Below are 17,717 nucleotides of genomic sequence, written 5' to 3'. Positions count from 1 at the left end.
ACCGGAAATTCATCATCCCATATTAACATTTTGGACTATTTCTTTCAAATGTCTTTTTTCCTCTAATTTAGTCTTATATTTTTCAAAGTTGTGTTAAATTTTGTTGTCTTGCTCTTTTTACCCAGTCTTCTAATTATCTTCCATTTGTCACACCTGCCTTGTGAGCATTTTTAGTGCTAAAGGCACCATGTCTGGTCCTCGGTCCTGGGGCCATGAGGTGGCAGAGAGTGTGATACTGAGGGCCTCACCCCCGCCATGCCCCCAGGGCTGACCTGCCACAGCCTTTTTCACTCTGAGTTGTTTACTCCCCGATAAAGTGCATTTCTAAGACCGTCTCAGCCACTTTTTTCTTTCTCTAGGATGATTTTACTAGGGAGACTAGAGACAGGTCCAAGGGGAGGGATGCATTCAGGACGGAATGTTGAACACTCAGAACCAAGGCCGCCACTCCTGACCCTGCAGCCCTCTGGTGGGGCGGGAGGTGGGCTGTCCCCAGCCTGTTTCTGAGGGGCCTCGGATGGTGAGGTTGGACCCCTGCCTTGCGGCTCTCTCATTGAGCATTGGGTCTCCGGCTCCTCAGCTGGCTGAGGATGCGGGGCAGTGTCCCCTCAGCCCCCTGGGGACCGTCACTGGTGCCTGACCCTCTCTGGCGGCCACGGCGTCCTGCTGGCCCTCACGTCCCTGGCCCCAGCAGCTGCGTGAGCTGCGCCTGCATCTGTGTCTCCATCTCTCCTCTGGCCAAGGTGTGACTGGGAGCAGGCTGTGGTCCAGGACGAGCTGGTCCGTGTGGCCACGACAGAGAGAGAGGCAGCTGCGAAGCCCCGGAGCGTGACCCGGCGGCATGAGGAGGGCAGTGTGGACCAGGAGAAGCAGCAGTTGGCCCAGCTGGTGAGTGCGGGTCCCCAGGCAGCCCTCCTGGCTCCGCTGGTCCAGGGAGTGGCGGTTGGGCCCTGGACCCTATCACAGCTTCTCTGTGGTGAGGGTGTCTTTCTAGGGACTGGGAGCCGGGGTCCTGTAGCCTGGGCTTTGTCACAGTGGAGACAGGCGGGGGGCAGGCAGCCCAACAGCCAGGAGGGAAGGGCCTGGCCAGGATGCACAGGGTTCATCAGTTTGGACGGAGCAGAAATGTTGACAACGGGGACGGAGACCTGGTGAACATTGCAGCCTGCGGGTGTGGACTCTCACCTGGATCATGGGCATCATAGCACAAGGGGTTCACAGCTTCCCTCCTGCCCCGCCCCCAGGCGTCCCCAGAGGAGACCCACCATGGGGAGGGGCCTCCCGCCTCCAGCGCAGGTGTGGGTTTCTTTCCATGAAGGGCAGCTTTAGAGTGAAGACTCCCCTGGACGTCTGGGTGGATGGTGCCTTCTGCCAGCAGGCAGAGCTCCTGGGGCCGAGGCTGCCTTCTCTCTGCAGGCGTCCTTGACTCACTGTGAGGCCCCGCTCTCCACTGGTCACTGTCCACTTCCTAGTGCACCTGGAGGCCCCACTCCCTTTGGGAGCTTACTGCTTCCTGTTGCACATCCCCAGGTGGGATTCCGGCAGCCACTTTCCCTGCTTCGGTCCAGACAGGGTCTGGGCGCAGGGCCCAGGGTAGCCAGTCATGCCTGACCCGGGACGTGCAGTGCTGGGGGAGTGGGGGCCGGCCTGGGGCTGTGTCAGGGGTGCCAACTTGGAGAAGCGCCTCTGGGAGGCTGTGTGGCTGCCGCCTCCTGCACCTCCGGGTGCCTGGGCTTCGGCTGGAGGTCGGGCAGTGGCTCGGCCTGAGCAGATGCAGAGAGGCACCATCAGAGCTCCGGCGGAGGGGAGCAGGGCACCGTGGGAGCTCTGGCGGAGGGGAGCGAGACCACGGCATCGCCTGCTCTTGGTTGTGTGCTGCAGCTGCTTCAGTGGAGATGGTGTCAGAGCTGTGCACTGGAGGGTTTAGGTAGGAGGGGAAGGATGGGAGCAGAACCTGAGCGGGGCAGAGGGTTTTCTTGCCTTCCTGGGGTCCTTGCAGGTGGGACGGGGGAGCCTGGGTCCTGGCTGGGCCCTTCTCCTCCCTGCCTCCTGACCCCCGGGGCCCTGACCCTGCGCCTGCCACTGGCTGGAGGGTCCCTGTCCAGGGTGCTGAGTGTCGCGGGCATTCAGTGTGCTCCTTGCTCTGGCTTCTGCAGTGTGGCTATTTAGTCTTCTTCTACATGAGAGAATGATTGAGCTCATTATTGGGGAAAGTTCATAAAACTAATGACAGGGAAAGGTAATAATGTCTGTAACCTACTTCTAAGGGCCTGTTTTGTGCGCAGGGCCGCCACAGTGAGCTGCTGCGTGTCGATGCGTGGTCCCCCTGTGTGCGTGTTCCCAACCCCACGTTCATGTACCCGAAGCACATGAGGTGGAACAAACGGGAACGTTAGAGTTGGGAGCAGAGAAAGGCTTATTGCAGGAAGGGCAGAACTAGGAGACAGTGGGTCAACTCCTCCCTGCCCGCAGCTCCTGGAAGGGTTTCAGGAGAGCATTTTTAAAGGCCAGGTTGGGTGGGGGTAGGGGGTGGGTCTCAGGGTCTTTGATCAGCTCTTGCACAATTCTCTGACAGACTGACAGTGAGGTCACAGGCGGAGCCACCGGGGAGCGGGGGGCAGGGGACGGGGGGTGAACATCCCCAGTCTTTCTGGCTCCTTGGTGCAGGTTTCAGCATCTGTAAGCAGCTCAGGAATGCGGTCAGGGTTGTTATCTGCATACCTCTAAGAGGAGCTGCATACCTCACAGAGCAGCTGTGGGGGGAGCCTGGCCCTGAAGGCCCCAGAGGCTTGCACCCGCCTCCCCTCGTCTTCCGTCCACCCCGCAGAGTCCTCTGCGCCTGGGCCCCCGACCCCTGGCTCCATCCCTGCTCCTGCTCCTGCCTCTGCTGGCTCTGTTCGGGGGCCCACGTTCACCCCACGTGGCGCCGTGCCAGCCTGTCCACACCCACTGACTCGGTCCTGCCTGCCCCCCCCAACCCTCGTCTTCCCTGGCCCCTCAGGAGTTGCCTGGTCCCGGCGGCTGCCCCTTGGAGCTGCCCTATCCCCTCTGCCCAGCCTTAGGCCATGGTGTCTGGTGATGAGAGTTGGCTTCTCAAACTCTGAGGTCTGGTTTTCACACCCATTGGCACTTTGATCTCAGACTCAACAAATGTGGTGACTCTCTTCACGTTTCCTCCATGGGTTCCTCGACAAGAAGCTGCTGCCTGGTCTTTGAACTCTCCTTCTGTGCCCCTCTTTCTGCCAGCTCCTCCCGCCTCCCACCCTGTCCTGTTCCGCCGGGGGCTGCGGGCCAGCTGAGCAGGACAGGCCCCGGAAGGTACACGTGCAGCAGGTCACAGACCGGGAAGCTTGAGGCGCCTGAGGGTTGGGAACTTAGAGGAGGAGCAGGACCTCGTTAGATGGAGGCCAGTGAGGCCTTCTCTGGGGAGCAGACCTGAGCCATTGTGGGGGGGGACACCCGGGGCCCCAGGGCCAGAGGCTCAGTGAGCTGGGGAGCTGGGGCCATGCCTGGGGAGAAGGCAGCACGTGGAGGGGCTTATGGGCCTGGGGGCACGCAGCCGGATGCAGTCGTGCCTGGGATGGTTTCCAGAAGGTTAGTGTGGAGATCAACAGGAGACTGCTGGAGTCCTGCTGAGAGGCTGCGGTGGGCTGGACAGAAGACTGGTGGGCAGGGGGCCTGAGCAGCAGTGGACAGGTGTGCGGGGCAGAGGGTGGGCAGGTGGGTGTGTCGCTGCCACCAGCAGGGCCCGGGGCCTGTGCGGTGCTTGGTGGGCCCTCGTGCCTCAGGCAAGCGCGCTGTCCCGGGTCCCAGCATCCGTGAGGACTGGGAGCAGGTGTGTGAGGGGGAGGCCCTGTGCATGGCGCCTCCTCCAGGTGACAGTCCGGACCAGGGTGGTCGGGCGGTCCTCCCCTGGGAGGATGAGCCGCGGTGCACGCGCCCAGTCAGGCATTTGAGGGCCGAGTGTCCTCGGGATGAGCTGTGCGGGGTCTCTGGGACTGCAGGGCGGAGAACTGAAAATTCCGGTTGTGTCCAGCAGCTGCTGTTGGAGGTTGTGGCCTAGCCTGGGCTCAGGAGCCAGACACCTGGGACGAGCCCCACATCCTGGCTGTCCTCCTTGGTCGCCACTTGTTTCTTGAAGTCCCTTTTCTTAGGGGGCGGTGGTTGTGCCCTGGAGGCCCCTAGGTTGTCTGTGGAGTCTTGAGATCACGCACAGAAGGTGCTCGGGTGCTTGGCTCCTTGGGCTGACAGAATGGTTCCCTCGTGTCAGCTCGGTGGGGTTGGGGGGTACACACTTGAGGCCTGCCTCCTTGCAGCCCCCACTACCCCACCCAACCCAGAGACCCCCCTTATGCCTCGTGACGCTCGCTTCTTTGTGGGTCTGGAGAGGGCTTTCCGTGCTAGAGATTTCATGGCAGAGTCTGGCCCAGATGGGACCCTAGTTCCTGCCTCTGCCCTGCCTGTGCTCGAGGGGCCAGGAGTCCAGGCGGCCCCGCCTATGTGGGTCTGGGAAGGTGGGGAGGAACCTGGCCACCCTCCTGCTTCTCACCCCCTCACCGCGGCGGGCGGTGGCTGTGGGTGTTGCCACACCAGCGTCCGGTGCCCTTGGGAACCGGGCCGCGTCCCGCAGCCTCTCTTGTCCCGCGTGCTGGGCCCACGAGGGGGCAGTCCTGGACCACGCTGGCTGGGGTGGGGGCGGCTGAGGGAGTCGCCAGGCGGGAGGACAGGACCTCCGGAGGCCGTTCCCTACCTGGCCCCCGCCCTGCACCTGTGCCTGGAGAGCGAAGCCTCGGCCTGTGTCCTGCCCAGGGGAGGGGCGGGGGCAGGTGTGTCCAGCGGGACGGGCGCCAGCTGCCCTCCAGCCCCTCCGCGGAGCTGCCTGGAGGTGGTCCTCTCTCTGCCACATTCTCACCAGGAGGCCCTCGCGGCCCATCGGGCAGCAGCAGTGGGACCGGGTGGGAAGCTCCCGTCCGCAGGCCACTTACTCCTAGAGCAGGAGAGTCGCAGCTCTCCTGGCCAGCAAGGAGTCTGCAGCCCCCCTCCCAGGGGTCTTCCCTGCTGGCGGCCGGGTGGGGATGAGGTGGCTCTTCCCTTGGCAAGTGCCTCCGCCGGGCCTGGCACCGTGGGCGGCGTCTCCTGGCTTCTCTGTGGTGGACGGGTGGACGCTGGGGTGTTGGCCACCCTGGGGTTTTCCAAGGCCCAGAGAAGTCAGCCAACATTGGCGACAAGACCTTCCCAGAGTGACTGACTGTCGGCTGTCAGGAGCCTCCAGTTGGCCTCTGAACCGGACTTCCCTGCTGAGGGTACGGGCGCTTTGCTGCGCTCTCCCAAAGGCTGACGAGGTGGGGTCTACAGGTGCGCACCTGAAGGCCGCGGCCTCTGCTCAGCTGTGGAGTGCCTCCAGCTCACGGGCCGCCGGGTAGGTCCCAGGTAAACGCCACAGAGCTTGGGCTCCTTGGCCTGATCAAGCCTGGCCTTCTTCTCCCAGAGGGAGACCAGCAGCTCCTGCCTCTCCTCCACCTCCCCTTTCTTTCTGGCAGACGGGCACACTGCCCAGAGCCTTCCTGTGCCACCTTCCCTATGAACAGGGAGTCGGGCTGCAGGCTTGGTTCTCTCCGTCGTGGGCCGTGACACTCTAGCATGCACCTGGAGCCCAGCCACCCCGGACCTGGGGCATCGAGAGACCTGGCAGGGCGGCAGGGCCCTCACAGGGGCACCTTCCCTGGGCTGAGAGCTCCCGGCGGGGTGGCATCCTGTGGGCCCGGGCTTCAATCTCTGTTTACAGGTGGATGGAGACAGGCTTCGGTGCCCCCGTACTAGGGGCATGCTGCCTCCTCCAGGCTCGGGGTCAGGCCCGCACCATGTCCCCTTCAGCCCCTGTGCCCACGCTCGGCCATGGCAGGCACTCAGACCCCTGTGCCCATTGGACCGGGACACCCGGCAGCCCCATCTGGGCTGAGCTGCTTTCCAGGAGCTCGTGCTGGCGGAGGAGGGAGCAGGACGAGAGGCCAGCCTGTCCAGGAATGTTCTTACTGGCGGCTCCTCTGCAGAGTGAGCTGCTTCGAGTGGCTTGGCTGCCAAGTAGAAGCCTGTGTGCTGACCCTGACTGGGTTCAGGGGAGATTGCTTTCGCCTGTGCCACTGCTGCTGGGCCCCAGGTTTCCCCTCAGGGACCACATTCCTCCACATGAATTTGGTCTTCGGTCTTCAGCCACCGCAGTGAACTAAAGAACTAAAGAGACTAAAGAACTACTAAAGAGCCTCTAAATGAAACTGAAAGAGGAGAGTGAAAAAGCTGGCTTAAAACTCAACATTCAAAAAACCAAGATTGTGGCATCTGGTCCCATTACTTCATGGCAAATAGGTGGGAAAACAATGGAGACAGTGACAGACTTTATTTTCTTGGGCTCCAAAATCACTGCAGATGGTGACTGCAGCCATGAAATTAAAAGCCCTTTCTTTCTTGGAAGAAAAGCTATGACCAACCTAGACAGCATATTAAAAAGCAAACACATTACTTTGTCAACAAAGGTCCGTCTAGTCAAGGGTATGGTTTTTCCAGTGGTCATGTATGGATGTGCAAGTTGGACTATAAAGAAAGCTGAGCGCCAAAAAATTGATGCTTTTGAACTGTGGTGTTGGAGAAGACTCTTGAGAGTCCCTTGGACTGCAAGGAGATCCAACCAGTCCATCCTAAAAGAAATCAGTCCTGAATATTCATTGGAACAACTGACGCTGAAGCTGAAACTAATACTTTGTCTACCTGATGCGACAAGCTGACTCATTGGAAAAGACCCTGATGCTGGGAAAGATTGAAGGTGGGAGGAGAAGGGGAAGACAGAGGATGAGATGGTTGGATGGCATCACCGACTCGATGGACATGAGTTTGGGTAAACTCCAGCAGTTGGTGATGGACAGGGAGGCCTGGCGTGCTGCAGTCCATGTGGTTGCAAAGAGTCGGACATGACTGAGCGGCTGAACTGAAGCTAAACTGAAGGGAGGCAGCTTGCAGGCTGTCCCTTGGAAGGGCCCTGGGTAAAGAGCTCCCAGTGAACGGGGGTGTGGCCACCAGGAGGTCTGAGGGGTGGTTGTCTTCTGGTGTCTGGAGAGAGAGTCTGCAGGGAGAAAGGAGCCTCGGGAGGTGGAGAGTGATGCTCTTGGTACCAGGGTGAGCGCAGGGTGGACATCAGGCGCAGAGGGACCAGCGAACATCCAGGAGGGGAAGGGTTACAGGAGACTCCAGTCCCTGAAAGGTCCACTCTGGCTGGCGCGTGGCAGAGCGACCTTATCAGGAGGCGCTGTGCAATTGTGGACTGTACAGAGCTGGTTCCCAGCCTGCCTGGTGCAGCCTGTCCCCCTGGGGGCCTGGGGCCCAGTGAGGGGCAGGCCTGTCCGTGGACCTGAGCCGCTGCCCGTGTCTGAAAGCCCCTAGCGTGTGTCCTGGCTCTGGGCTGGCCGTGCTGGCTGGGGTCATCTCTGGGGCTGGCCCACACACGTGGCCTCAGGAAGTGTCTTACATGTTCCTTGAAATCTTGTAGTTTCACCAGGCTCCCCAGGGATTCTGCAGTGTATCTGTACTAGAGTCACTGTAGTTCTCTTTTTAGCAGCCTGATTATTTAGTCCTGACAGGTAGGCACAACTGTCTCATTAAATGCAGATATATTTGTATGACTTGAGGGGAAAAAATGGAACATTCCATTAGTCTAAGAAAAGAGTAGCAGTCGTCCCTTTTATTTGTAAACTCAGTGTGTGAGAGTTTGTTCTCATTAAATGTGTGAAGCATCCCTGTGCCTCGTTGTTGTGACCTGCTCGGGTGCTGCCTGCTGCAGGGCGCCCCGGCCGTGGGGCAGGGACATACTCGGTCCTGCTCTGTGAGGTTCCAGGGGCCACCACCCAGAGCCCTGCAGTGGGCCAGGCCCCAGATGACACCCCCGGGTGTGGCCAGGATGCTCAGCCTCCCCGAGCTGCTCTGTGGGCTGGAATCCCGGGCGGGGGTCCGGTGCTGAAGGCTCTGGGGTGATTCTGTCAAACACTCCAGCTATTGGGGAAGGTGCTCATCATCTTGCCCACAGAATCCCCACCAGGGCCCCAGGCGCTGGGGGCTGGCCGGCTGGCATCCTGGCGCAGGTGCGGGCAGCTCCTCTTTACCCCCTCCTCCTCGGGGAGCCTGGGCACAGGTGGTGGGCCCTGGACATTGTGTTCCACCCAGTTCCTTTGGGTCACAGCGCTTTCGTGAGCCCAGGGCCCTCTGCTCTGTTAGGCCCACACGGGCTGGGCAGCCCCGAGCCTGTGGGTGTGGGGAGCACACGGCAGCCCCCGGAGAACGGGGCAGGCGGTGGGTGTTGGGAGGAGAGAGCAGGGGTGGGAGGGTGGAGGTCCGGGGCGCTGCTCTGTCTTCTGAGGTGGGATTCATGTGAGCACATGACTCGGTTAACTCCATGCCTTTCCTGCGTTTGTGTTCTCCTGCAGGGTCGCAGGGTGTCCCCCCACCCCCCTGGGCCGCGGGTGTGCTGGAAAGTGGAGCGGTGGCCTGTGAGCGGGGCGGGGGGGAAGTGAAGGAGCCAGCAGGCAGCTTTCTGGGTTGGAGGATGGGGGGGGTCTGTGGGGGCAGGAGCGGGCATGCAGCACTCACTAGGTGCAGCCTCCTCCCGTCCGCCTCCTGGGTTCAGCTCATCACAGCCCCTTGTTGACCTGGGCCTGGAGACCTCACATGTCCTGTCAGGGGAGGCCGGAGTGCGTCCCACGGGTTTGGGTTGTGTCCTCGTATGCCTGCACACTGGCCAGTGATCACACACTTCTACCTGTTCCTCCTGTTTATTTCCTCATGGGTAAGAATCCTTAAAAAATCAGACAGTACTTAATGATTTCCTGCATTAAATTGCAGTTGTACTTGGGGACATTGCCTCCAGAAAGAAAGGCTCTGCCCCGTCTGGAGACGGTCGGGGAGAGAGACCGTGAGGTGAGAAGGAGCCGGGCTCCTCTGGGAAGAGTCCTGACTCCGGGGGCCCGTCAGACCAGGGCCATGTTGTTCCCGACATGCAGACCCTGTCACCACCCTCACCCATGGCCCGGAGGGGCACTCACTGCCCAGGGGCACCTCCAGGACTCGGCAGGAAGCAGGGGTCTTGCCGAGCACAGGGTGTCCCGCAGGGACTCCGCACGGGGGGCACGGGCCAGAAACCCGAGCCTGTTCTGAGGGGCTTAGAGGACGGCTGACTGGGAGGACTGGGCCCCCTGTGCTCACACGGCCCCTGCGCCCTTGCTCTGGGGGTGCCAAGCTGGGTGTGGAGGTTTATGGGAACCTTTACACATTGGCAAGTGTTCAGACTTACAAGCAGAGAAGGAGCTGGAGGAGAAAGAAAGTATGTGGCATCCACAGACCCAGCCAGGGCTGTACGCCAACTTCCAAGCTGGCTTGGGTGGATCCCCGTCAGGCCTTTTGAGAGCTGTAGGCTGTCTGCAGGTTTCTGAGCTGGAGCTCAGGACGAGCTGACCTCTTCCACAAGCCCTGTGTGGCCCTGTTGTAACCTTAAGTTTGTCGTCTGTAAAACAGGCTGCCAGCAGCTGCTGCTCCATGTCTGTTGGGAACTTTAAAATCTTGATTAAAAGGCACAGCTAAACAGAGGAGACCCTGGGTGAGTTGACAGGTCTTCCTGTGGCCGTCAGTGCCCGTCAGCAGATGCCACCCCATGTCCCCTCCAGCCGGCAGCTGCCTGCTATTTTTAGCAGCTCTGTAACTCCATTAGCCATACCCCACCTCCCAGACCCCTGTCTGTATGTTTAATTATGTAAATGGCATCACAAATCACAGTGGTGTTGAACTCCATCTCATGTCTCAGAGCAAATCAGAGCATGTTCCACTGCGTCTTGCTGACCGGCCATCCAGCCTGGAAGCAGGCTCAGGGCAGGGTGACGGCGCTCCTGTGGGGAAGCGAGCTGGGGAGAGGGCGGTGTGTGGGGAGGGCCTTTTGGGTGGGGCCTTGTGGGGTCGCTCCAAGCAGTGCCTTTCCTCTAGCATGAGGTGAGCTCCTGTCTCTGTTAAGCCAGTTCGTGGCTGACTTGTCCTCGGCTCTGCTGCTCCAGCCGCTGTGCATGGTGGCGCCCGGGCGGGGAGGTGGCCGTCTGTGGAGGCCCCAGTGGGAGGCCGCGCTGACCCTGCTCAGGTTGAGGCCGGGTGCCTGCTCCCAGCACGTCCACCCTCTGCCTGGCTGCGTCACTGATGCTGAGTTCTGGAAAGGCTGAGCTCCATTCTTGTCTTCCGGGGTGGCCTCAGGCACTCTGGAGGTTTCTGCTCTTCCTCTGGGCTCTGCAGTGGCTTAGCTCCTCCATGCCCTGCCCCAGCCCTGCTGCTGAGCTCCCGCGTCCAGCTTCTCCCTGGCTTGTACCATTCCTCTGGGGACACATGATGGGGTCATCTCTCTGGGGTCATCTTCCTGTATCCCTGTGCTGACCGCCGTGCTGACCGCTGGTCCTGTGAGGTCCTTGCAGGTCCTGTCCTCTCATCCACATCTTCGAGGACCTCATCTCTTGAGAACGAGAACATTCTCCTCCCCGACGATGGCGAGGTGACCGTGCCCTGCGTCTGACACGGAGGCCGGGTGCAGGCTTCCTGGGAGGCCCAGTCGCGTCCCTGAGGGCTGACTACTGAGCATCTCAGGCTGCAGTGTCCCTCCGTCTGTAGAATGGCCGCTGGCTCCAGGCGTCCTCTCGTGTCACTGGGGGTGCTGAGGGTCTAGGCCTGGGCTTGTCTAGCGTGTCCCTGCATTTGGTGCGTCTGGTCATCCCTCACAGGTTCAGAGCTTGCATTCCCCTTGGTGAATGACCTCAGGGGCATGTGATGCCGCCTGTCTCCAAGTGTGGGTGAGGCTTGTTTACTCGGGTGAGGTGAGGTGGTCCAAACGTCTCTGTCTTACAGCTCCTTCCCCCTCGCAGAAGGGTTAAAAGTTGGTGGTCACTCTTTGGGACTGTGCGCTGTGCCGTCTCCAGCCCTTTAGCCAGGGCTTTTCTATTCTGTTCGTAACATTCTTCACATTTTAAAATCGTTCTTTTACTGTGTTGAAGTATATATCTCATAAACTTTGCCATTGTAATGGTTTTACATGTGAACTTCAGTGTCACTGCGGTGAGTCACACTGCTGCACAACTGTCACCACCACAGCTTCACAGAACTTTTCACCTTTCTATGCAGAAGCACTGTCCCCATGACCAAGAGCGCCCCGCCTCTCCCCAGCCCTAGCAGCCCCTGTTCCACACGGTGTCTTATGAACCCGACTGCCCAGGGGACTGTGTGTGAGTGGAGTCATGCACACAGGACTTACTCTCTCCTAACTGGCTCGCCTCACTGGGCGTGATGTCATCAAGGGTCATCCACTGAGGCAGGTGTCAGAATCTCCTCCCTTTTAAAGGCAGAATCACAGTCCGCTGCATGTGTAGACCCTGTTTTGTTTATCCATCCACCTGTCACAGACATCTGGTTGCCTCCACCTTTTGGCTGTTGTGAATATTGCTGCTGTGAGCCTGGGTGTGCAAATATCTCCCCCAGACTGTGCTTTCAGTTCCCTTGCTGTATGTACCCAGTAGTGAAATTGCTAGATCATATGGGAATTCTATTTTTAACACTTTGAGCATGAAATTGTCATGCTGTTTTCTATAGCAGCTGTACCATTTTACATTTTTACCAGCAATGTATGAGGGTTCCAATGTCTCCACTTCCTCACCAACATTTATCCTTTTCTGTTTCCATTTTGTTTTTTTAAATAGCCGTCCTATTTTTTGAAAAAGCCATTTAGATGTGAAATGGTATTTCATTGTGGGTTTGAGTTGCGTTTCTGTGATAAGTAATGATTTTGAGCATCTTTTAATGCACTACTCAGACATTTATATATCTTATTCAGAGGAATGTCTATTTAGATACTTTGGGCAATTTTTAATGCTATTTTTAAAAAATTATTATAAGTTCTTTATATATTCTAGATATAAGTTCCTACTCATATGTGATTTGCAGACTGCTTTGTGTTTTGTTTGATAACTTTTTGGTAATGTCATTTAATACAAAAAGTTTTTATTTTCAAAGTCCAACTTATTTTTTATTTTGTTGCTCATGCCTTTAGTGTCACATCTAATCTATTTCCAATTAAAAGATCATGAAGATTTATTCTTGTGTTTTCTTTTAAGAATTTCATGGTCTTGATCCTTGGTCCATTATGAATTAATTTTTTTGTATGGTGTGAGGTAGGGCTAACACTTCATCCTTTTGCAGGTGGACATCCAGCTATCCCAGTGCCATTTGTTGAAGGGACTATTCTTTCTCCATTGGATGGTCTTTCCCCCTTTGCCCAGCATCAGTTGGCCACACATATATGGGTTTATATGCCAGTGTGCCAGCAAATTTGGAAAACTCAGCAGTGGCCACAGGACTGGAAAAGGTCAGTTTTCATTCCAATCCCAAAGAAGGGCAATGCCAAAGAATACTCAAACTACCACACAGTTGCACTCATCTCACACGCTAGCAAAGTAATGATCAAAATTCTCCAAGCCAGACTTCAACAGTATGTGAACTGTGAACTTCCAGATATTCAAGCTGGATTTAGAAAAGTCAGAAGAACCGGAGATCAAATTGCCAACATCTGTTGGATCATCAAAAAAGCACCAGAGTTCCAGAAAAACATCTGCTTTATTGACTACACCAAAGCCTTTGACTGTGTGGATCACAACAAACTATGGAAAATTCTTCAAGAGATGGGAATACCAAACCACCTGACCTGCCTCCTGAGAAATCTATATGCAGATCAGGAAGCAACAGTTAGAACTGGATGTGGAACAACAGACTGGTTCCAAACTGGGAAAGGTGTATGTCAAGGCTATATATTGTCATCCTGATTATTTATCTTATATGCAAAGTACATCATGCAAAATGCTGGGCTGGATGAAGCACAAGCTGGAATCAAGATTTCCAGGAGAAATATCAATAACCTCAGATATGCAGATGACACCACCCTTATGGCAGAAAGTGAAGAACTAAAGAGCCTCTTGATGAAAGTGAAAGAGGAGAGTGAAAAAGTTGGCTTAAAACTCAACAGTCAGAAAAAGAAGATCATGGCATCTGGTCCCATCACTTCATGGCAAACAGATGGGGAAACAATGCAAACAGTGACAGACTTTATTTTTTTGTGCTCCAAAATCACTGCAGATGGTAACTGCAGCCTTGAAATTAAAAGATGCTTGCTCCTTAGAAGAAAAGCTATGACCAACCTAGGCAGCATATTAAAAAGCAGAGGCATTACTTTGCCAACAAAAGTCTGTCTAGTCAAAGCTATCGTTTTTCTGGTAGTCATGTATGGATGTGAGAGTTGAACTATAAAGAAAGCTGATCGCCGAAGAATGGATGCTTTTGACCTGTGGTGTTGGAGAAGACTCTTGAGAGTCCCTTGGACTGCAAGGAGACCCAACCAGACCATCCTAAAGGAAATCAGTCCTGAATATTTATTGGAAGGACTGATGCTGAAGCTGAAACTTCAATCCTTTGGCCACCTGATGCGAAGAACTGACTTATTGGGAAAGACCCTGATGCTGGGAAAAATTGAAGGCAGGAGGAGAAGGGGATGGCGGAGGATGAGATGGTTGGATGGCATCACTGACTTGATGGACATGAGTTTGAGCAAGCTCTGGGAGTTGGTGATGGACAGGGGGGCCTGGTGTGCTACAGTCCATGGGGTCACAAAAAGTTGGACATGACTGAGGGACTGAACTGAACTGAACTGATATGGGTTTATTTCTGGACTCTCAGTTCTCTTCGGGTGGCCTGTGTCTGCCCCTACAGCAATACCACACTGTTTTGATTACAGCAGCTTTGCAGGAAAGTGAAAGTGCAAAGTGTGAGTCTTTCAGTGTTGTTCTTCTTTTTCAAGATTGTTTTGGCTGTTTGGTCCCCCTGCAATTCCATATGAACTGAAGGGTTGATTTTTCATTAACAGGAAAGAAAAATACTGGAATTTTGATAGGGATTGCATTGAACTTGAGAATTGCTTTAGATGGTTTATTAGTGTCCTAATGCTTCCGTAACAAAGTACCACAGACTGGGATGGCCTAATAGACAAGTGAAGGATTCTCAGGGCCATAATGAGTCTGATGCATCTTAGGAAGAATCTGTTCCGTGTCGTTCTCTTACCTCCTGGTGTTGACTGGAAATCCTTAATGTCCTGGGCTTGGCTTCAGTCTCTTTCCCTCTTCACATGACTGTCCCCACCCCCCACGCCGTGTCTTTTTGTCCATATCTCCCTCTTGTAAGGACACCAGTCATGTTGGATTTAGGACACACCCTGACCCATTGTGACTTCATCGTAATAATTACGTCTTTCCAAGGAAGGCTGCATTCTAAAGTTCTAATAGATGTGAAGTTTAGGAGGATACTATTAAACTGTTCCCTGGTAGCTCAGCTGGTAAAAAATCTGCCTACAATACAGGAGACCCTGGTTCAATGCCTGTGTCAGGAAGATCTGCTGGAGAAGGGATAGACTACCCACTCCAGTATTCTTGGGCTTCCTTGGTGGCTCAACTGGTAAAGAATCCGCCTGCAATGAGGGAGACCTGGGTTCTACCCCTGGATTGGGAAGATTCCCAGAGAAGTGAACAGCTACCCACTCCAGTATTCTGGTCTGGAGAATTTCATGGACAGTATAGTCCATGGGGTCACAAAGAGTTGGACATGACTGAGCAACTTTCACTTTCGTTTTCATTAAACTGTTAGTACTGACATCTTAGGGCTTCCCAGGTGGTGCTAGAGGTAAAGAACCTGCCTGCCAACGCAAGAGACGTTAAAGACGTGAGTTCCGTCCCTGGGTCAGGAAGATCCCCTGGAGAAGGGCGTGGCAATCCAGTCCAGTATTCTTGCCAGGAGAATCCAATGGGCAGAGGAGCCTGGCAGGCTACAGTCCATAGGGTTGCGAAGTTAAACACAACTGAAATAAATTAGCATGCCTGCATGCTCTGACATCTTAACAATATTAATTCTTTGCAACCATGAACATCAGGTGCTTTTCCATTTATTGAGTTCACTTAAATTTCACCAATGTTTTGTAGTTTTCAGAGTATAATTCTTTCATATTCTTGTTAAATTTATTACTTGGTATTTTATTCTTTTCTATGCTATTGTAAATGAAATTGCTTTCTTAATTTTATTTTTGGATTGTTCATTGCTAGTGTGTGGAAATGCAGCTGATATTTGAGTGTTGGCCCTGTACCCTGCAATTTTGCTGAATTCATTAGTTTTAATAGCCTTAGAATTAATAATAGCTGTAACTATTAGAACTAATAACTAATGGAAGTGTTCACCTATTCCTTACTTTTCTGAGAGTTTTTAAAATAAAAAGGCTTTGGGTTTTTAGATGCCTTCTCTGCATCAGTTGAGATGATTACATGTTTTTTCCCTTTTTTTAAAATAAATTTATTTATTTTAGTTGGGGGCTAATTACTTTACAGTATTGTAGTAGTTTTTGCCATACATTGACATGAATCAGCCATGGGTTTACATGTGTTCCCCATCCAATTAATGCAATGTATTTTATCGAAAATTTTTTCTCATGTTGAACCAGCCTTGCATTTCTGATATAAATCCATTTGATCATGGTGTGTAATTCTTAGACTGTGATGTTGGGATTGGCTTACTACTGAGTGTAATAGTATTTTGTTAAGGATTTTGCCTTTATATTCTTAAGGGATATTGGCTTGTATCTTTTTTTCTGATGTTGTTATCCGGCTTTGGCGTCAGACTTACCTAGTCTTGTACAAGAAGTTAGAAGTTGTGGCTTTCTCTTTCATTTTTGGGAAGAGTTTGGGAAGGATTGGGATTAATTCTTTTACTGTTTGGTAGAATTCACCCGTGAATCTGTCTGGTCCTAGACTTTTCTGTGTGGGAGGTTTTTGATTCCTGACTTTAACATCTTTCTTGTGATAGGTCTTTTGAGATTTTCTATTTATTCTTGACTCAGTTTAAGCCATTTGTGTATTTCTAGGAATTTGTACATTTCTTCTAGGTTACTACCTGAGTTGTTGGCATACAGTTGTTTATAGTGCTTTCTTTCACTCCTTTTACTTTTTGCAGAGTCAGTTGCCACTTTCATTTCTTGTTTTAGTCGTTTGTATCTGTTGTTCAATCACTAAGTCGTGTCTGACTCAATGCAACCCCATGGACTGCAGTACGTCAGGCTGCATTCATATCCACTGAATCAGTGATGCTGTCTAACTATCTCATCCTCTGGTGTGCTCTTCTCCTTTTGTCTTCAATCTTTCCCAGCATCAGGGTATTTTCCAATAGGTTGGCTCATCTCATCGGGTGGCCAGAGTATTGGAGCTTCAGCATCAGTCCTTCCAATGAATATTCAGGATTAATTTCCTTTAGGATTGACTGGTTGGATCTCCTTTCAGTCCAAGGAACTTTGAAGAGTCTTCTCCAACACTACAGTTTGAAAGCATCTATTTTTCAGCACTCAGCCTTCTTTAGGGTCCAACTCTCACATCTCTACATGACTACTGGAAAATCCATAGCTTTGATGAGATGGACCTTTGTTAGCAAAGTGATGTCTTTGCTTTTTAATGCACTGACTAGGTTTGCCATAGCTTTTCTTCCAAGGAGCAGGCATCTTTTAATTTCTTGGCTGAAGTCACCATCAGCAGTGATTTGGGACCCCAAGAAAAGAAAATGTCAACTGCTTCTGCTTTTTCCTCATCTATTTACCATGAAGTGATGGGACTGGATGCCATTATCATAGTTTTATGAATGTTGAGTTTGAAGCCAGCTTTTTCACTCTCCTCTTTAACCCTCATGAAGAGTCTCTTTAGGCTCTCTCGCCTCCGTGCTTCCAAGATGACCAAGAAAAGAAGGAACAACGGTCGTGCCAAAAAGGGCTGTGGCCATGTGCAGCCTATTCGCTGCACCAACTGTGCCCAATGCGTGCCCAAGGATAAGGCCATTAAGAAGTTCGTCATTCGAAACATCGTAGAGGCCGCAGGGACATTTCTGAAGTGAGTGTTTTCGACGCCTATGTGCTTCCCAAGCTGTATGTGAAACTACATTACTGCATGAGTACTACATTACTGCATGAGTTATGCCATTCACAGCAAGGTAGTTAGGAATCACTCTCAGGAAGCCCGGAAGGACCGAACACCTCCACCTTGATTTAGACCTGTGGGTGCTGCTCCACATCCTCCACCAAAGCCCATGTAAGGATCCAAGTCCTTAAAGACTGAAGAAATACTGGTTTCTCTGAAAAGACAATAAAATGGAAATTATACTTTATGTAGCAAGTTGAATATATGTTGCCAGATGGAGTGGGGGTTGTGTACATCTTATTTCTGTCTTTGGTCTCCCCAGTTTGCATAGCTTAGGGGTGGGGGCGAGGAATTAGGGCATCTGTGTTTGATTAATTCAGCCTGGCAAATGGCTTAAGTTGGTGTCTTAAAAATGGGGAGGAAACTAGCAGAGTGAGGAGTGCATCCGGAAGTGACTTAGACTAAGGTGTGCATTCCTCTTGTGGCAACATGAAGACTTTAATAAAAGTCCACAACTTGAATAGCATAAGGGGATCTGTATTCAGGTCCTTAACCTGGTCAAGTTTACCTGCTTACCTTGATCTGCTGCTAAGCCAGTCACCCAGCCTTCATCTTTCTGTGGTGCGTTGCTCTATGGGGTGACAATGCCCTGAATGCCAGGCGTTCGTAGAA

The 17,717-nt window shown here is 53.4% G+C and overlaps 1 protein-coding gene and 1 pseudogene across 3 annotated transcripts in view; both read left to right on the top strand.

The window, feature by feature from the left end:
* Positions 1-17,717, top strand: part of CHCHD6 (coiled-coil-helix-coiled-coil-helix domain containing 6) — a 108,746-nt gene that overhangs the window by 25,563 nt on the left and 65,466 nt on the right. For all 3 annotated transcript variants that reach the window (XM_081526625.1, XM_081526622.1, XM_081526624.1), the window contains one exon: positions 744-888. In XM_081526625.1, coding sequence (XP_081382751.1) covers positions 744-888 — 145 coding nt within the window. The remainder of the gene's footprint in view (positions 1-743; positions 889-17,717) is intronic.
* On the top strand, positions 16,854-17,292 carry LOC145520356 (small ribosomal subunit protein eS26 pseudogene; annotated as a pseudogene).

This window comes from Giraffa tippelskirchi, chromosome 9 (assembly GCF_054371585.1).
Source record: "Giraffa tippelskirchi isolate mGirTip1 chromosome 9, T2T-mGirTip1v1.2.pri, whole genome shotgun sequence".
Classification (NCBI taxonomy): domain Eukaryota; kingdom Metazoa; phylum Chordata; class Mammalia; order Artiodactyla; family Giraffidae; genus Giraffa; species Giraffa tippelskirchi.
Note: the sequence above shows the minus strand (reverse complement) of the source record. Positions and strands in the feature narration are given on the sequence as shown.